Genomic DNA, 21,462 nt, shown 5'->3' with positions numbered 1-21,462 from the left:
ACACTTGAGTTTACAAACAAGTACTGTTACTGAGTGAGGTTCGTAGAACGATGCAATCTCTACAGTGCAGAAGAGGCTCATCAAATCTGCACCCACTCTCTGTCATAGTATCTCATCCAGGCCCTTTCCCTATCACCCTACACATTTACCATGGCTAATCCATCGAACCTACACATCTTTGGACACAAAGGAGCAATTTAGCATGGCCAATCCACCTGACCTGCACACCTTTGGGATGCAGAAGGAAACCGGAGCACGCAGAGGTAACCCACGCAAACAAGGGGAGAATGTGCAAACTCCACACAGACAGTCACCCAAGGCTGGAATTGAACCTGGGACCTTGGAGCTATGCGGCAGCAGTGCTAACCATTGTGCCACCATGCTGCCCCAGCATCTGCACAGAACTATGAAACTTTTTCTTAAAGTCAATAATTTATCTGCATGGAACTGAACAATTGTGACAAGGAGTTTCAGCATTAATAAAATTGAAAGAATAGTAGTTAGATCATCTGAAAATTGTCTTCTTGTCTTTCCTAAGTCTTTACTCTTGACAGGATTCAGCAACATTTATTTGGAATGGATGGATTAAGAAAAGCAATCTTATGTTAATATTTAAAATGCAATGCATCGCCACTGCTATCTACATACAGCTGTGTCACTTCTATCTGTTACTACACAGGCATAACAATTGTTGTGTCATAAGACATCCGTGACAAGTGATTGCAAGACTGGTATTACTAGTTTTGAATGCTTACAAATAAAAAAATGCAAAACCACACTTACAAACCAGAGAGTTACATGAAATTAAAGGCAAGTTGAATCTAATAAAGTGACAGTCACAGTAATAGGTTAAGGAGCTACTACCATTTATCTTCGTGTGTCAAAGATTATGACTCTCCATCTTCTTAATTTAGTGAGATGTATTTTTCTTAGCCACTAATCTGGCAAGAAAAAACTAGCTGTGAGTATAAACATATTCCATTTTCGACATGACACATGAAGGTAGTTTCAATGATCAAATTTGGTACACCATCACCATCACCTTCTCAAGGTCATTAAATGGATGGGCAATAAATGTTTGCCTAGCCAGCGACGCCCACATCCCATAAATTAAACTTTTTAAAAGGTAGCATGAGCTAATCCAACATTTTATTGAATTTTGACATTGCACAAGTGCTTCTGGCACTATAGTCACTGTATAACTTTATTGCGTCTAATATAAATGTCCCTGTTTACTCACTGGCTTAATACTTTAAGGAAACTATAAAAATAACAGTGACTCACAGCAGCATTGTTTGCATTACAAACTGTGCAGGGTTGGTATTCAGGGCTGACAGACCACCTGTTCAGACTACTAAAGATAATGGGAAAGAATGAAAAAGTACAGACCAAGAGGTGTGTGCATGGATCTTGTGCACAAGCATTGTTTTTCAGCTTACCTTAACAGCAAAATTAAATGTGAACCCAATGGCTTTTCACTCAGGCTGTCAGTTTGAATGGGTGTGTGGATTTTCCCACTGGTTTTTAGACAACAATTATACGAGGGCAAGTCCCACCAAAAGCTGAGAGCCAGGCAGAAAATGGTGTTACCCTCGTATCAAGGGAAAAAATTAGACTGCAGTTATACTGAAACATGGCACGTAGTTAGCAGTCCTCTCACATGGAGCCCAGTGGGTGTTTGGGAACATGTGTCATGCTTTCATCCCTGGGTAGTTAGTTTTTAGCAAACGATCAATTGGATGCGGCACTTCTCTTGCCAAAGGAAGTGAGTTAAAATATTCAAGATGATGCGGGAGCAAGAAGACTTCCTTCCTGTGAGCTATCCCCAGCATATCCTCTAATTCTATCTCTTACTCTCGTTCTATGCTCTTAAAACTGAACTCTAACTCTTTTTACTGTATTCTGCACCCTCCCCTTTCCTTTCCTTCTCCCCTACGTACTCCATGAATGGTCTGTTTTGTCTATATAGCGCGTAAGAATCAGTACTTTTCACCATATCCCAATACATGTGACAATAATAAACAAAATCAAAGACGAGTTTATAAAACTTCCACAAGGTCCACTGGGTCATCAGGTGGCTGTGGGAGCTTGGCCAAAAGAAATTTTCAAGACTGAGATGTATTTTTCGCTGGGTAAGGGTATTATACAGAATAAAGTTTGGCTCAGATGGGCAGTGATCTAATTGAATAGCAGAGCAGGCTTGCAAGGTTGCAACTTCCTTCTTCTTATGTTTTGCTGGAGTAAACTCCAATCAACAGAAGACATTGGACTCACAACTCAATCTTCCAGCATTCTGTGATCCAATTCCTCAATCGTGTATTCCTCAGGTTTCTGCAAAGGCAGTTGTTGCTACATCCAATTGATCTAGAAATGAACTGTCCAGGGAGGAAAGCATTGGACAGGTTCTCAAACACGCACTAGGCTCAATGCAAGGGGATTGCCCACTGCACCAGCATAACTGCAGTCTAAGCTTTTCCTCAATGATAGAACGACTGTTTGTCTAGCTCTCTGTTTCTAGCTGACTCCCCTTGTTCAATTACCTTCTATAAACCAATGGGAAAATCCACAAAAATCAATTCAGATTGAAAGCTTCAGATAATGACTAACAGCCATTGGGCTCAATTTTCTTTGTGCTGCCTTTTTTTAATTCAATTAAACAATTGTAGCTTAAGTGTACCGCAGAGGTTAGCTGCTGTAACTAAATAGAGATAACTCAACAATCTCGGTACTTGATTTGACTGCAGGGAGTAAAATAAATCAATGACAAAATCAATGCTATTTTTCGAAAAGACAGAAACTGCCACTCCCAATTTCTGGGGCCTTCCGATGGTGAAAGGATCTGTGCTACAGAAGCCTTAAGGTCTAATCACCAAAAGGCTGTTGGAGATAGGCTTACTGTCTGAAATAACTCATCAGAGGCCAGTGTCCCTTCACCAGATGCCTTTATTTTACAAACTTATCTCCACTCCTAAGAGTGGTTCAGCTACTAAGTCAGAATTTGGAGTGTCTGTAGCCCTGACACTCCTCAATACATATGAGACTCCCTGATTGGGAAGGTAATCATTACCTCAGTCAGGGAGCCCATACTCCAGAGGCAAACCTCATGGGCCTTGTTGAGGTCATTACACTGTCCTCATTTCTGACTTCAGTCTCCTTCTACTTAGGATAAGCTGAGGCTGGATGGGGTTGGCACAAAACAGGCTACTACCTGCTGAAGTGATGAAACATCCACAACATCCAGTCACCCAGTTCAAATGCCCCCAGAAAGCAGCCAAGGCCAAGCAGGTAACCACAGCAACAATGGGTTATGGACATCTTGTAACCTGAAAGAAGTGCAAGACAGTTAAAGAAGGCATGAGGGGTCTCCTCCATAAACTGGAGGGCCCACGAGACCTCTCACGTCACCTCTTCTCTGGAAAATCCACCATATTAAGTGCAACTTATGTGTCCTAAACTGGGCAATTTTTCAGGGATGAAGGCCAGTCAGAGGCTGGCAGCTCTATTGAATGGCATCAAGTCACATGTAAGCCAGACCAAGTAAGGATGGACCAAGTAAGGATCCTTCCCTAATGGACATTAGTGAACCAGATGTTTTTTTTTTGACAATCAACAATGGTTTCATGGTCATGAATAGGTTCTTAATTCCAGATGTTTTTTATTGAATTCAAATTCTGCCACGTGCTGTGGTAGGATTTGAAGCCAGGTCCCCCAGAACATTAACTGAGATCCTGGATTAATAGTCTAGCGATAATTTGTCACTGGATCACAGGCTAAAGGTAAATGATGGGGGATAGGGTCGCGAAGTGGAGGCCATGCGGGAGGTGAAGCAAGAGGGGTTAACAGCAAGGGCAGGACGGTGGCTTTCAGTGGCTCCCCACTTTGCCTGATGCCAGGTCCCTCGATCAGGCAGCGAGTGTCTCTGATCAAGGGATCCCGCCACCACTGTCACTGGTTTGCTAGTCATGCTTCATGTATGACAAGTTCCCTGTCTGCCACTGGGTTAATGCCAGCAGCAGCAGGCAGGGGCTCTTAAATGGACATTAATTGTCTATTCAAACACTGTAATTTGTATTCAAAGATCCAACTTATTTTGTTAAACAGCAATTCCTTAATCATTGTATAGTCAGTTTACTTTAATTCAACCTGATAAAGAATACTAACTGTATTACTATCTTTAATTTGATTCAATTTATTATTGTCACATGTATTACTATAAAGTGAAAAGTATTGCATGCTATACAGACAAAGCATACCATACATGGGGAAGGAAAGGAGAGGGTGAAGGATGTAGTGTTACAATCACAGCTATGGTGTAGAGAAAAATCAACTTAGTGCAAGGTAGGTTCGTTCAAAAGTCTGATGGCACCAAGGAAGAAGCTGTTTTTGAGTAGGTTGGTATGTGATCTCAGACTTTTGTCCTGATGGAAGGAGATGAAAGAGAGAATGTCTGGGGTGCATGGGATCCTTGATTATGCTGGCTCCTTTTCCGAGGCAGCTTTAGAAAGCTCTTGTTATGATTTTTATGAGGCTCTTGAGGTGGGCCTCTTGGAGTATGAGCTCCCTGATTGAGGTAATGATTGCTTGCTCAATCAGAGTGTCACCAGAAGCATCACAGCTATTGACATTTCAGATTTTCACTTTGTATCTGAAACACTCTTAGGAGTGGAATTGAGTTTGTAAATAAAGGGAAATTGGTAAAGGGACACCAGTCATTGATGAGTTATTTCAGCTCTGTAATGTCACAATGTCTTTTAGTACAAAGTACATTTTGATACCCTTAGACAATAAAAAAAACTCAGAAAAGAATGCACCAATTTTACCTCTGGATCCATCGGAGTAATAGCCATATTGACAGGGCTGACAGTCATGTGTACCATTGACTTGGACAAAACCCGGGTTACAAGGCTGACATGGTGTCTTGGCTCCAGAAGCAGGAAGTTTCACTGCCCCCTTTGCATCTTCACTACAGAGTTTGGGTTCAATCCATTTGTACATGATCTGAGTCTGCAGATTAAATAACAGAGGAAGAAAAAAGTGTCACAGGCTTGAAACCAAGCCAACCTAACCAAAAATACATAAAGCAAATTGAAGATATAATACTGTTTCTTTTGTGGTTAGCAGGTTGCTATGAATGTTCAGAAACTTCAATTTTGAGAGTTTTATTTGCTAAATAGTTGTCATTAATAAAATGCATCAATCCTGTGTTTGGAACTCTCCTCCAAAATTGGTATTCATTAAAACTCCCAGGTCAGGGACCTGCAGCCAACGAATCTCACTGTACTCCTCCTAGGTGTGGACATCTAATTATCATGATCCCCCCCTGATTACTAACTGTTCTCAGGCCTTTTTGAGTAGCTGTTGTTTGTTAGTTGTTTTTATATGTGGTTTCTCCAGCCCTTTGCAAGTGAGGTAGACATGATCACATTTAAATTTGCCTAAAGTATTTACATTTGGCAGAGAGAAGAGATTTTCACCCCATTCGTTCAGACAATTAACTGGGGTTGCCATGGAGATGGAACTAGTAAAGTAGTGGCAAGGTGAAAACAAACTCTGGAAAATCCCTGAAAGATACTCGCATTGTTTTTCAACTTTTTCACTAAGAATTAATTGCCACAAAACAGGGTCAGGACCATTAAGGTTCCATTAATACAGATGATACAGGAGCTGCCACTTTGAAAGGAATCCACCATCAGATCATAGAGTCATACAGTGCAAAAAAGACCCTTCAGCCCCTTGAGTCTGCACTGACAATAACTATCACTAAATTCATGCTCATCCCATTTTCCAGCACGTGTGCTGTATCCTTGAATGTTATGACATTAAAAGTGCTCATCCCAGTACCTTTTAATGATTGTAAGGTTTTCCAGGCTTCACAACCTTCCCAAGCAGTGCATTCCAAACTCTCTTCATCCTTTGAGTGAAAAAGCTTTTTCTCAAATCCCCTACTCCTCACCCTAACACTGTGACCCTGAATCAAAGGAGAACAGCTGCTTCCTATTCACTTTGTCCATATGCCTCATTATCTTACACACCTTAATCATGTCCCCCCACCAGGCCCACCCCCCACCCCACGCCCACCACTACTTCAGCCTTCTCTGCTCTAAAGAAAACGATCCAAGCCTATCTAGTCTCTCCTTATAGCTCAAATACACCATTCCGATGTATCTCTTTTGAACAGCCTCTAGGTATTCAAAGTTCCTCTTTGTTTCAGTCAGTAGGTGCCTTTATAATGTGCAAACCAGAGCCCGAAGATGTAAATAGAGCTTCAGTTGCTATTTTCGGTTGGAACTGGTCAGAGCCTGCACTATATAGATTCTGATCAGATCCATGATCGAGGAAGCTGAAGTGATGTTATTTTGGGCAGCGCAAGATTAACCTGGATTCTTGCCAATGCAAGACAACCTCTCACCTCTTCCATTGTCATCACCCCTCCTCCGCAGAACTGTCCTTTCTGGTGGATGGGAAGGCCTGCAGTGTTAGCTGCGTATAAATTGTTTAAGTTTATTTATTTGTCTGACAAGTGGGCTTACATTGATACTGCATTGAAGTTACTGTGAAAATCCCCTAGTCACCACACTCCAGTTTGGGTACCCTGAGGGAGAATTTAGCATGGCCAATGCACCTAACCAACAACTCTTTTGGATTGTGGGAAGAAACTGAAACACCCAGAGGAAACCCATGCATACATGGGGACAACGTGCAGACTCCACACAGGCAGTAACCCAAGCTGCAAATCGAACCCAGGTCCCTGGCTCTGCGAGGCAGCAGTGCTAACCACTGCGTCACCGTGCCGTGTGTTTAATTATGTGCTGGTGAAACGCACTAATTGGAGTTTTGCTTGAGCATATGTATGAGACACTTAATGGACGTGTGGTGCAGTTGGGATGGGAGATGTACGTTCGTAATGTTTCATTCTATATATAACTGTAAGGCTGAGTAAAGATTGGCTGCAGTACTGTTCTTTAACAGAACAAACAGTTTGCTAGCCTAATGTTGATGAACCAAGAGCCTTAAAATTGTGATAATCTCATCACTTCAAACGGGGGTGAATGGTGAGCATGATCTGCTTATATACAAGTCAAAATCAATGCCACTATTTGGATAGCTTGAAGAATAAACTTAGGATGATATCAAAAAGAGATGTCTTTATACAGTCTAGAGGTAAAAAGTTCACATTTTCTTTTCTCCCTTTCACACACACATACACACATGATTTATCGATCCTGGTTCATTTTAGATTGGGTATATTTCAGTGCAAATCAATTTTTTTTTCTTCATCCTCTCACACTGTAGCTTTTGCTTTGTGTGCAGAGCTGATCAAATTCTGGGTTTGGGGAAGCTACAGTGAATTTTACTAAAGCCAATATTTTAGAGGGAAGTTGTTGCATTGAAAGCCAAAGTCCTTGTCATCAAAATTGAAAGGAGGTGGGGAGAAAGTGAAGTGAAAGGAAGCCTAATCGGGTGAATTTTAACATCTCAGGGGTCAGGAGAGGGGGTAGGGGTTAAAATCTTTAAAATTGGAAACCCAACACCAGCCTATCAGAAACATAGAAACAGAAAATAGGAGGAGGAGGCCATTCGGCCCTTCCAGCTTGTGCCACTATTCATTATGATTATGGCTGATCATCCAACTCAGCAGCCTGATCCCGCCTTCCCTCCATATCCTTTGATTCCCCTCACATGAACTGCCAAACATAACTGCTCCTTGAAAACATTCAATGTTTTGGCTTCAACTACTTTCTGCGGTAGCGAATTCCACAGGCTGACCACTTTCTGGGGGAAGAAATTTCTCTTCAACTCTGTCCTACGCAGCCTACCCTGTACCTTAGATTGTGACTCCTAGTTCTTGACACCCCAACTATCAGGAATATCCTTCTTGTATTTACCCTGTCTCGTCCTGTTAGAATTTTATGTTTCCACTGGGGCTAAAAGGATCAAGAGATATGGCAGGAAGGGGGGATAAGGATATTGAATTCAATGATCAGCCATGATCAAAATCAATGACAGAGAAGGCTTGAAAGGCTGAATGGCCTACTTCTGCTTCTAGTTTCTATGTTTATAGGTTTCTATGAGATCCTCCGTCATTCCTCTCAACTCCAGCTCTATCCATATAAATTCCACATTGTCTAAGCTAATATCCTTCTCAGTATGGTGTTAATTTTCTCTTAACCAGCAATGCAGCATCACCTTTACCTCTTTATCTGTCCTTCCTAATACCTTGATGTTCAGTTCTCATCCCTGGCCACCCTGCAACCATGTCTCCGTTTTTCTATTTCATAGCCAGTTACATCTGTTTACACAATGAATTCACCTACTTAACTGCCAATGCTCTGCACATTAAGGCATAAAGCCTTTAGGCTTGTCTTTTTAACATTATTGATCTGTTCCCACTACTTTTCACTAAGGCCATGTTTGAATCTGGCCCTTGGTTTCTCTGCCTAACACTTTTCTTATCCCCTTTTCTGTCTTCAGATTTTGTCCTTGGTTTCCACTCCTCTGACTCCTTGAACAGGTTCCCATTCCCCTGCTACTTTAGTTGAAACCCTCCCCAACACACTCGCAATAGAAACATAGAAATTCCTTCTGTGAGTTGTGGTGAGCAACTTGCTCAGATTTACAGCCATGTGGACTTAATAACCTTAAGCCAGCTTTTCCAGGACTTGGAAAATCAGCAGCTGAAGTGAGGTGGGAACTGTTTTTTCTGGCATTCCTTGTGGGCCAAAAGGAGAAGAAATGCTGGCTCGCAACCCTCTTATCTTACCATCCATGATCTGCCTCCCTCCTACAATCAGCCAGTATACCCCTCTCCACAATCCAATATCTCACTTCATTATTAGGTAACCCATCCCTGCTATTAAATGCCTTGTCCATGTGATCACACAGCCTCACACCCCAATTTCCTATCACTTGTAATCTCTCCCTCCCTTCTCTGTAGCTGCTGACTGCGGCCTTGTGGAGAAGGCTTTCCTAACCAGGATGCAGTCAGTCTTTTGATCTGGCAAGTTGCTTGTGGGAAACTGAGTCAACGGAAATCATAAGAGATTCTGATGAGGATACCTTGCTAATATTTCAGGGTATCCTGGTCATGAATAGTCATCACAGTTTCTCCCCACCTCCCTACAAATAACAGGGCCCATAATGTATCCATCTTGGCTCAGCAGTAGCACTCGTGCACAGAATCTGAAACATTTGGGTTCAAGTCTCAATCACACAATCTAGACCAACACTTCACTGCAGGGCTGAGGGACGATTTGTTAAACTCCCATTCAACCCCAATTTTTACTCAGGTTATGTACTCTGTGGTCACACTGGGGTTTGCAGAACTTATAGCTAAACTCAGGCCATTACACTTGATAATACAGAGTTTGTGCTTGATGCATATCAGTGAACTAAATTATCAATTTGACTCAGTCAACATGTATACCCGAGAGAATAATGCATTAACGCACAGTTGTTCGATGTGATCCAACTTTATATAAAAGATTACAAGGTCAGTTTAAACCCCACAAATTGTATGTCAGAGAATTACCTTTCCTTCAAAATCACATGGTGTATGGGTAGAGAAGTAGTCCTTCTCTGAGCATGGAGGTTGTAGTTTGCATGACCCTGACCCGGGTTCTGAATCAAAAAAGACAGAAACAGATAAGTGCCTTGCAATCAAAGCTTATGCAATGACATGGGTCCAATGGTGACAAATAAAACCAAGCAAATAGAACTCCAATTACCGTTGGTACAAATACTCTCGAAAAGTGAGCAAGCAAATGAGCAGATAATTTTGAACCATTTTATGTCTCACACCTTTTGCGTTTAAATATAGAACAGTATCAGCAGGAGCATGAGCTCATGCACCACATGGGAATGAAATGTTACAAAGAAACCCCAAGGAGCCACAGCAGAAGCAACCATTTATTTTCTGCCCTCTTGGCTAATGTGACTGCCTTCCTGTAATAAAGGGGATGGTTTCACAAAAGAACTGCTGGTGAATTCAAAGGCTCAGGATGTCAAACCACTGGATTATTGACCTTCCAGTTAAGGAAGTAAGTATTTCTGATGGAGATTGCATGAGGCTTGTATGAACGTCAGACAAGGATAGGGCCAGAGTGGCTGTGTGATGAGCTCCTATTGTTAAGTAACCTGCCAGCTTTCACTATCAGGGCTTCTAATTGAAGAAGTTCCACTCGAATGAAGTTTTCTAAAGCACTCCTCTCCCACTGAACAGTGCTCCAGAAAAGCTAAACACATCCAGGAGAAGAAGTGGATATATGAGAACATTTACACAATAAAAAGGAGGAAGATGAAAAAATCTAGGTTGGCCCCTTTTGTAAGCCTCACAATGGTGTACGGCAGAAGGAAGTGAAGGCATTTGATGGACAATCTTGTACGGATGAGCTAACATCCTTAATTTTCCTTATTTCACATCAAGTGGACAAAGGGCCAATGCCCTGATATTCAGCTGTGGTATATTAGATTGATTCTTATCATGTAGTTGCGGGAAATTTCTCTCTTTGCCATTTTAACAGGGGCATTAACCTGTTTAAAATAAATGGAGCAACTCCTCCATTGGAAGAACAATTCTAAATAATGGCTCTATGCATTATTATATTTGCAGAGAAATCATGTTCTTTTGCTCACAGTGGTATGACTCTACGACTCTATAACTGCCAAAATAATCTATGAGTGTAACGAGGAAATGGCCCAATTGATAATGAGTTCAGCAACCACTTCATTATTATGTTACCTGAATATCGATCTTTATCACACTTTTGGCATGAAGTTGCTCCTCTTGGAGAATAGGTATTTCTTGGACATAAGTCACAATGGGAGGATCCAGATTTTGCATTGAATGTACCTGGTTTACAAGGAAAGCATTCCGATGTATAGGCCACTCCTTAACAAAGAAAAGAAAACAAGAGAACCAATGACACGTGAAGACAAAAGTTGACTGATTAATTAAGCAAGATATCTATTTCTTTTGTCCTTAACAACATAGTCACATAGATTTCACTGACTAATTTTCACTTCAGTACAGAAATGAGGCTGAGTGCAAAGCACAGTCACGGTCGGACATACTTTATCCTGCAACTACTTACCGAATGGTCTGCACTCAATTTATAGTCACAATCTCAAAAATGTTTGCTTTAATAATTTGCTTGGATCTATATTGCGTTCTTCTCATCAGCTTGTTTCAAAGTGCTTTGCACAAGTTCTTTGGAAATACAATGTAGTCAAGCAGGGCAATTCTTCGACTGTTACAACATCAAATACACAGCAATCTGACGAATAACAAGTCAATCTGTGTCACGTGCTATTGGCTGAGAGAGTGCAGGACATCAAGACATCTTGTTCCTCTTCTTTGACCCAAGCGATAGGATTTCTAACATAGCTTAACTAATGAGCATAATTCAATTTAGTTGAAAATTTTAGCTCAAGTTTAGCACCTGTATCACCGCACACTGGACTGTCAGCCTGGACCAGGGGCCTGCAACATACAGCTCCAGAACTGCATGCAGCTCATTAGGAACTCATGTGAGGCTCTGGATCTTTATCAATCAAACCCATTTTGATGATAATTAAGTGGTTTAATTTGTTTTTTTTAATTTCAAACAACAACACTTTTGTTAAGAGTTTTCAAACCCGGTTGCCTCTATCCAGTTTTCATTTTATTGACATTTGATCATTGGGGCTTTAAGACATTGGGGCAAATTTTCCTGTTTCGCCCATCATAGGAATCACAGCAGGTGAGGGATGGACCATGGAAAGATCCATTGACCTCAGGCAGGATTTTCCTGTTTCAGAATGAGCGCAGCTGGAAAACCCTGCCCATTGCATTTTTGGTGACATCCAGAAAATGGCTCTTCCTGAATTGGATGGTGCACACAATCTGGGCTCCAAACACAACTGTTTCTTGCAGAAGCAAGATTATCACCAACCGAGCTAATCTAACATGCTCGTTTACTCAGTGGCTAAATTTTCTGCTGACTGTTATCAGTCGGCGTTGATGGGTTAAAATTGCCCTGAACAAATACATTTCCATAGGCAAGCCATTGAACTTTCAACACCATTATTCCTATGAAACTCATCTCCAAACTCCATGGCCTGGGGTTCGGCTCCTCCTTCTGCGACTGGATCCTGAACTTCCTAATCCACAGTTTGCAATCGGTAAGGATAAGCAACGACACCTCCTCCACGATCAACACCGGTGCCCCACTAGGCTGTGTCCTCAGCCCCTTCCTGTACTCCTTATACACCTCTGACTATGTGGTCAAATTCCCCTCCAACTCGATTTTCAAGTTTGCTGAAGACACCACCGTAGTAGATTGGGTCTCAAACAATGACAAGATGGAGTATAGGAAAGAGATAGAGAATCTGGTGACGACAATAATCTCTCTCTTAATGTCAACAAAATGAAGGAGATAGTCATTGACTTCAGGAAGTGTGGTGGAGAACATGCCCATGTCTACATCAATTGGGACGAAGTAGAAGTGATCGAAAGCTTCAAGTATTTAGGTGTCATGATCACCAACAACCTGTCCTGGTCTTTCCATGCTCATACAATAGTTGAGAAAGCCCACCAACACCTCTGCTGTCTCAGAAGATTAAGGAAGTTTGGCATTTTCTACAACTCTCATCAAACTTTAAAGATGCACCATAGAAAGCATTCTTTCTGGTTGTATCGCAGCTTGGTATGGCTTCTGCTCTGTCCAAGACCATAAGAAACTACAAAGAGTTGTGAATGAAGCCCAGTCCATCACTCAAACCAGCCTCCCACCCATTGACACTGTCTACACTGGAAAAGCAGCCAGCATAATTAGAGGACCCTATGCATCCCCGACATTCTCTCTTCCAACTTCTTCCATCAGGAAAAAGATATAAAAGTCTGAGGATACGTGCCAACTGACTCAAGAACATCTTCTTTCGTGCTGCATCAGACTTTTGATCTTTATCAACACCCTAGCTATGACTGTGAATTTACATTCTACACTCTCTCCTTTCCTTCTCTATGAACGATATGTTTTGTCTGTATAGCATGCCAGAAACACTAATACATGTGACAATAATAAATCAAATCCACTTATCTGCCCATTCATGACAGCTCTTCAAATACATACTAATTAGAAATCTGTCAACTACTTCCTTAAATTTACTCAAAATCCCAGCGTCAACCACATTCTGGGATAGTAAATTCCAGTCTCATTACACTCTCAGAGAAGTAATTTATCCTTTTTTCTATTTTAATCTACTATCCTTATCACAAAAATGTAACCTGTTTTTCTAGATTGCCTCACAAGAGGAAGTACCATTTACATGTCTATAATATCAATCTCCCTTATCATCTTACACAAATCAATTAGATTGGCTCTCATTCTAAACACCAGGGAATATTGACCTAAACTGCCCAATCTCTCTTTGTAAGTCAAACCCCTCATCTCTGGAATCAATCTAGTGAACCTCCTCTGAATTGCCTCCAATGCAACTACATCCCTCCTCAAGTAAGAGCATCAAAACTGTACACAATATTCTACGTGCAGTCTCACTAACACTTTGTACTGTAGCAGCAACACTTCACTACTTCTATATTCTATTCCTTTCGCAATGAATGCCAAAATTCCATTTGCCTTCCTTATTACTTGTTGTACCTGCATATTAGTTTTCTGCGATCCATGCACAAAAACATCCAGAACCCTGTGCACTAAAGCACTATGAAGTTCCTCTCCATTTAGATAATAATTTGCCTTTCTATTTTTCCTTCCAATATTGAAAAACTCTCAATTGTCCACATTAAACTCCAACTGCCAAATGTTGCCCCATTCACTTAACCTATCCATACCCATTTGTAAATTGCTTATATCATTTTTTAAACTTACCATCCCACATATTTTAACATGATTTTCAAATTTTGCTTTGGTAGCTACTATCCCTGCATCCAGGTCATTAATATAGATTATAAATAGCGGGGGCATGAGGACCAAACTCTTTGACATCCACTAGTTACGTCTTGCCAACCCAAAAAACTACTTACTTATCCCAACTCTCTGCTTTCTGTTAATTAGCCAATCCTCTATCCAAGTTAATAAATTACCCCTCAGTCCATGTGAACTAACATTGCATATTAACTTTTTGTGTGGTACCTTATCAAATGCCTTCTGGAAGTCTGCAGAATCACCATTATCCACTTTGCCTATTACATCTTCAAAGAGCTCAAGCAAATTTGTCAAACATGTTGACTCTGATGGATTGCATTTCGACTTTCTAAATGTCCTTTTACTACTTCCTTTATATTGCATTTGAACAATTTCCCAACAACAAGCCAGAATTTTCCAGCCGTTCATATCGTTGGGATTCTCTGGTCCTGCTGCAGTAAAAAGGAGAATTGGCTGAATGCTAAATTCTCCGCCTTTGCTTGCAGCACTGGCAGGAGTGAATGGTTAGAAAATTCCAGCCCAGATGTTAAACTAATCACCCTACAGTTTCCTACAGTTTTTTCCAGTCCACCGGAACCATTCCCGTATCCAGGGAATTTTGGAATATTGTAAGCAATAGATTCACTATCTCCAGTGCCATTTCATTTGAGACACTAGGATGTAGACATCAGGCCCTGGGACATGCCTGCCTTCAATCCCATTACTTTGCTCAGTACTTTTGCCCTGGTGATGATGATAGTTCTAAGTTCCTCCCTTTCTATAACCTCTGCTTTTTCTGTTACTATTGGGATAATACTTGCAACATCTGCCATGAAAACTGGGGCAAAATATTGATTTAGTGTCTCAGCCATTTCTGTATTCCCCACTATTAACTCCCCAGCCTCAACTTCCAAGGGACCAACATTCAATTTAGCCACTCTCTTCCTCTTTATATACTTGTAGAAACTTCTATTGTTTGTTTTACATTTGCACTAGTTTTCTTTGATAATTTGCTCTTTTTATTACTTTTTTAATGACCCTTTGTTGATCTTTAAAAGCTTCCCATTCTTCCTGTCTGCTACTGGAATATGGTTGGTCTTAGTTTTTGTTTTTACATTATCCTTAATCTCCTTGCTTGGCCATGAAAGTCTTTCCCCCTTCTTACTACCTTTCCTCCTCTTGGGAATATATTTTATTTAGGCAGACTTGAATATCTCCTTAAATATGTGCCACTGTATATCAACTGTCCTACCTTGTAGTCTTCCTGCCCAGTCCATTAGGACCAAACTGTCCTTGCGCCTACATAATTTATTTTGTTTAAATCCAGAATGCTAGTGTGAGACCCCAGTTTTTTGCCCTCAAATTGAATTTGAAATTCTGGCATGCTATGATCACTATTTCCTAGAGGATCCTTAACTATGAAATCATTTGTTTGCCCTGCATCATTACATAATACTAATACTGCTCACTGGTTGGTTCCATAACATACTGCTCCAAAAATCTCTAATACATTCAATGAACTCTCCCTCAAGGCTAGCTTTGTCAATTTAATTATTCCAGTCAATATGCATGTCAAAATCACCCATGATTATTGCCGTACCTTTCTTATAAGTCCTCAGTATTTCTTAGTTTATATGTGTGCCACTATAGAACTAGAATTTGGGGACCTACAGATTACTCTCACCAAGGACTTCTTTCCCTTAGTATTTCTTATTTCTATCCAGATGGATTCTATGCCTTGGATTCCAGTGCCTATATAATTTCTCACTACAGCGTTGATAGAGTAATATAGTTATAGACTCATAGAGATTTACAGAATGGAAACAAACCCTTCGGCCTAAGTTGTCCATGCCATCCTTTTTTTAAAATCCCTAAGCTAGTCCTAATTGCCCGCATTTGGCCCATAAGATTTCTTCTTTTCCTTCCTGCCTATACTGCTGAAATATTGAGTACCCTTGAACATTCAATCCCCACATTTCAGTGGGGATTCACATCCCTGCAACCACATTTCAGTAACTGAAACTAAATTATACCCATTTTTCTCAATTTGTGCTGTTAACTCACTAACTTCATTTATGCATTCAGACACAAAGCCTTTAAGTTTGTTTTATTATCCAATTTCCTTCCTTTGTTATGAGTCCTTGGTGCAATATGGCTTTCATATGATCTATTGCTATCTTTTGCTTTCTGTTGACATTCAGACTCATTACTAACCTGTACTCCTACTTTCTTTAACTTTGACCTCCTAACTTTCCATGCAAGTAAACTCTTACCCTCACTATTTCATTTAAAGACCTCTCTACTTCCCTGGTTATGCGGTCGCTAAGCATACTGGTCCCAGCACAGTTCAGATGTAGGCCATCCCAAAAGTACAACCCCCACTTATGCCATTACTGTTGCCAGTGCCCCATGAACTGAAACTCACTTCTCTCACACCAGTCTTTGAGTCACGTATTCAGCTCTCTAATTGTATGTACCCTTTGCCAAGTTGTACGTGCCTCAGCTAATAATCCAGAGATTATAACCTTGGGGGTTCTGATTTCTAATTTAGTGCCCAACTCCTCAAACTGCCTGAACAGAACCTCTATACTCATTTTCCCTATGTCATTGGTATGTACATGGTCTTTGACCACAGGATTCTCCCCATTTTACGTGACCAATACTTGTTTAAGTTACTTTAGATTAAAGAGTAAATGAACCATTTTGTCCATGATAAATTAGAAAAACAAAGGCAGGAACTTCCCTGCTCTGATCCTCAGTCATTACTCAGCTGACTAGTCTCAGATACTGATGATGTACAGCAGTTACAATTATTATTTTTTAATCCCTTCAAAATGAAAGCCAGGCTTCCTCCTATAGATCATGATTGTGCTTTTGGAATTGTGTGCCAGGTGAGGATAGAATCAGTTTCAGTTGTCGATAACACCATAGTTTAATATTGCGCTAACACAGACCATCTTGCCTTACATGTGAAGAGTGGCCATTTGGATTAAATCCCAGAAGTCTAAAATCATTCATGTCATCATACTCCAGCATAAACCAATGATATCAGAAAGGAAGGCTGATTGGGTGGATGGGGGAAGTTCTTATAGGTTGGATTGGAGAAAAATAAGATCATAAAAAAAATCAACTTAAGGGTGAATCTTTATCCCTTGGAGATGCCATTGTATCTAAAATGCAAATAAATGATAATAGCATAGCTGAACAGTGCTTTGATAGAACTGCAAGGTCTATAAATGATTCTGGGTGTGCAAAGTTTCAGAAGGTCAATTCATTTAAACATCAATGTACATGGTTGTACTCCAAAAAATCTTACAAAGAATTGAAGGGAAAACCATGTTCCACACATCTTAAAGTAAGTTTTAGTCTCAATACTGTCATGTATTATGCTACATTTAAAAATAGATGGTAACTATTATGTAGGAAAAGAATATTCCAATATAGGAAGCAGCATGGTAGCACAATGGTTAGCATTGCTGCTTCACAGTGCCAAGGACCCGGGTCCGATTCCCGGCTTGGGTCACTATTTGTGTGGAATCTGCACGTTCTCCCCTGGTCTACGTGGGTTTTCTCTGGGTGCTCCGACTTCCTCCCACATTCTGAAAGACATGCTGGTTAGGTGCATTGACCCGAACAGGCACCGGACCGCGGCGACTAGGGGATTTTTACAATAACTGTATTGCAATCTTAACGTAAGTCTTACTTGTGACTAATAAATAAACTTCAAATTTACTTTAGACTGGGAGTGGTTTATGGTTGTACATATTTAATACTCATCTATCAAAGTAATTTAGCTTTGCTTCATGAGGTATTGGACCATCTTGATTGAAAATGGTGGACTGCAGAAAGATTCATATTATTACGAATAATACAAAACCGCACCAAGGCAAATAGTGCACAAAATAAACAGCATTTGTATTTTTAAAAAAGTTGAGCCTATTCAGTGTGACACCAATAATTTCCCCATGTGAAAGAATACAAAGTGTGCACGTGCAGCACCAAACATACAAAAATAATGATTAGAAAGTAATAGGTTGTCACTGCAACAAAATTCTATTTGGTCATTCAGAAAGTTTAAAAATCATTTTAGACGAATGCCACATTCTACCCTCATAACGTGAAATATCGGAAAAATCTGTTATGAAGGTTAATTAAAAACATTATCAAAACCTTTCAAACAAGGGGGGATTTCAGTTCTCATTGAATATTTTCCAAAGTCGTTTAATCCTTCCTCCTATCATTTCAGACACATCACAGAATCTGTTTGCTCCAGTAATCTGTTACTCTGTTTAAGGAACAGGGTGACCCAGTAATACTGCAAAAAATTCCATATATAGTACCTTTCTGCTAGTCAGGGGATCTCACGTCAAAAACACCTGTGATGCAGGGCTTTCACTGGGAACCTGGGTTCATGCTGCAGCTGACGGCCGTGTTGTTTATGGGAAAAAGGCACCATCAAACACAATGAAGTTCCAGTGACTGGAGATTAAGACCCTAAACCACTGAAAAATGGTATGAGGGATCAGTGCACAATAACTGTCTTTACAAAAAGCTCTTTGAGCAGGTCATTACTAGATTAAAAGGTCTGGTCTTTATTCATAAACCTTCACACAATACAGCCACATAATGCCATGCCAGACTATTTGTAGAAGCTTGATTATACTCACTAACAGAGTTAGAGATGGATGTTCATTGCTTATAACATTCAATGACCTTTCCGATCACTAAAGTACCTTTATGTCTTATTTGTTTTGTGGGCAGCATAGTGGCATAGTGGTTAGCACTGCTGCCTCACGGCTCCAGGAACCCAGGTTCGATTCCCAGCTTGAGTCACTGCCTGTGCGGAGTCTGCATGTTCTCCCTGTTCCTGTGTGCATTTCCCCCGGGTGCTCCGGTTTCCTCCCACAGTCCAAAAGACATGCTGGTTGGGTGGATCAGCCTTGTTAAATTCTCCTTCAGTGTACCTGAACAGGCACCGGAGTGTGGCGACAAGGGGATTTTCACAGTAGCTTCATTAATGTAAGCTTACTTGTGACAATAATAAACTTTAAACTTAAATAAAAATTATTCTTCGGAGGTGATAAACACCAGTGAGGTCATCATTATTACCCATCTTTTGTTGCTGTGCGAAGTTGGTGGTGACAATTGAGATACAACTGATGTTAACAAAGAGGCTTGCATGTCTCTTGTGGGAGGCAACAAAAGGGAATGCGTCAAGGCACCCTGGTTCATTTGGTTGTTGCAAATATTGCATTATCCAGAGGGACTCCTTCTTACATGCATACTCCAGTCTGCCCAATTGTCAAATGTTTGCAGTGCCCAGGTGATCAAGGAAATTCTCTTCATTGGCATTACCCAGATAGGAGGTAAATATCTGCTTGGATGAGGGCGCACAATAAAACGAACAGATCAGCTGCCTGTTACACAATCCATGATATTTTCCTTGCCATTGACTTCAAAGCAAAGGAAAATGGGGTAAAGTACGTACCCCCATTCTGCACTGCATATCAAAATTGAATTTAATCCCACAGTTTGGATGCAGGTCTGGAAGGAAAAGGCAGGTTCATTTACCTGAAGGGCATTGGTGAATTTATGGGGTTTCTAACAAGAACAATCAGGCAGCTTTTATGGTCATTTTGTTTTCTTGGTGCCAACTCGTAAGTTGATTCAATTCAATTTAGGATTCACGCCCTGTGGGCTTTCTTGTTCATAACCACTATGTGATTGTATCCATAAAATACATATTAATAGATTACCGAGAGATAGACATGTAAATACACTTGAGGTTTTCGGGTAACCAGAACAAGCAGCTTGAAGCAAATTAGATTGCTTTCTGACTTATTACTTCCACCCATTTCCTCCCAGACATTTTCTCACAAAATCATATAGCAATCAGTTTCAAGGAATTGTTTGCATCATGAAACATTTACATTTAAATAGGCTGTTACATTGATTCAGTCTAGCTTTCAATGTACCTGTGATTAAAATGTTTCTGATGAGAGCGGGCTTTAGCACTTGCATTCCCATTAAAAAGCCTGTTGTCCGCCAGTACAAGACATTATTGCCATGATTCAGCTGCACCTTTTGAAGAAAAAGAGCACGTTACCACATCTGGAAAGAACCCCAGCACAAGATTCTGAACATAGAAAGGACAAGATTTATGCAGATCAGATAACAATGTCATGGATACTGTGATTGAAGTATATAGGGTCAGACTTTCATTGTGCCAATTGGGTATAAAATGGGTACTGTAGATCAGCCTTCATTACTAAAAATTTCCAGTCCAATGATTTCAGTTGACTTCAGAACTACTTACAGTTACGCTATAGGTGTGGGTTTGCAGTGAAGTCATTATGACCTTATATCAATACCAATCTTGCAACGGATGTTAATCCCAACCGGACATGGGAGCAGAATGAAGTGAGATTAACTGCAGGCAGTAGTTTCATAACAATAAAAATGAGGAAAGAAGAGTAAAGTTCCAGCATTCAATAACTAAATTCTGTGTGCAAAAGTATTCTGATGATGACAAGTGATCTTTGATTTTTGGGGTAATGTCTGTTGCAGAGCAGCCTTACAAAGTTTAAAGTTTACTTATTAGTGTCACAAGTAAGGCTTACGTTAACACTGCAATGAAATTACTGTAAAAATCCCCTAGTTGCCACACTCCAGTGCCTGTTTGGGTACACTGAAGGAGAATTTAACACGGCCAATGCACATAACCAGTACGTCTTTGGACCGTGGGAGGAAACCAGAGCACCCGGAGGAAACCCATGCAGACACAGGGAGAACACGCAAACACCATATAGACAGTGACCCAAGCCGGGAATCAAACATGGGTCCCTGACGCTGTGTGGCAATCACTGTTCCACCATGCCACCCAACATCACCACTGTTATCCATGGATGTGCTGAAATGTGTTGGCTTTCAATATGTGTAAAAAAACATTGTAAAATGTTTGCTCTTCTTTAAAGGGTGCAATAATTCAGCTATTAATTTGACTCAATGTGTACTTAAAATCCCAAAAAAGAGAAGTAGCTTAATACTGTGAAAGGTAAATATTTTACAGTTTAAATACAAAGTTGTGGACTATCCCCCATTCCTGCTTCTGACCCGAGCTGTATCACTTTAATTGGCAAGTAAAGACTTGAAAACAAAGATGCTTTAACGCTGAACTAATCTCATATATTAACTTGTGATGAACTTACAAACAGGACTTGTAATACAAGTTAGTCCATCCCGTCTCTCAAATTATAAAATGGCTTATGACTATAAAAAGGGGGAAACGATTTTGCAAAAGTGAAACGGAGAATGAACTCATGTGCATCAGGTTATACATTTCCTGTATTGGCAGCTTTTCCAAAAGACAATAAAGTATTTAGTTTTATGACAGTAAATATTGACTGCAATTCAACTGGTACTATTTAACAATCATTAAGATTAATAGCTTTTGCCAATGAGCACTTAGCAGTCTCACTGGCCAAAACTAGGCTTAAAAACAACCTTTTGGTAAAGAACTGTTCAGTAGCAATAACTTGCTTGTTTTGTACTAAGCTCAAAA

General features: G+C 40.4%; 1 protein-coding gene across 1 annotated transcript in view; it reads right to left on the bottom strand.

Annotated features, from left to right (window-relative positions):
* Nucleotides 1-21,462, bottom strand: part of elapor1 (endosome-lysosome associated apoptosis and autophagy regulator 1) — a 119,635-nt gene that overhangs the window by 41,147 nt on the left and 57,026 nt on the right. Inside the window, exons 6-9 of the mRNA XM_080210019.1 lie at nucleotides 19,877-19,982; nucleotides 10,739-10,888; nucleotides 9,530-9,618; nucleotides 4,821-5,004 (exon numbers count right to left, since the gene is read on the bottom strand). Coding sequence (XP_080066145.1) covers nucleotides 4,821-5,004; nucleotides 9,530-9,618; nucleotides 10,739-10,888; nucleotides 19,877-19,982 — 529 coding nt within the window. The remainder of the gene's footprint in view (nucleotides 1-4,820; nucleotides 5,005-9,529; nucleotides 9,619-10,738; nucleotides 10,889-19,876; nucleotides 19,983-21,462) is intronic.

Source organism: Carcharhinus amblyrhynchos, chromosome 22, assembly GCF_965287045.1.
Source record: "Carcharhinus amblyrhynchos chromosome 22, sCarAmb.v2.hapA, whole genome shotgun sequence".
NCBI classification, from domain to species: Eukaryota; Metazoa; Chordata; class Chondrichthyes; order Carcharhiniformes; family Carcharhinidae; genus Carcharhinus; species Carcharhinus amblyrhynchos.
The sequence above is the reverse complement of the archived record's forward strand: the minus strand, read 5'-3'. Positions and strand labels throughout refer to the sequence as shown.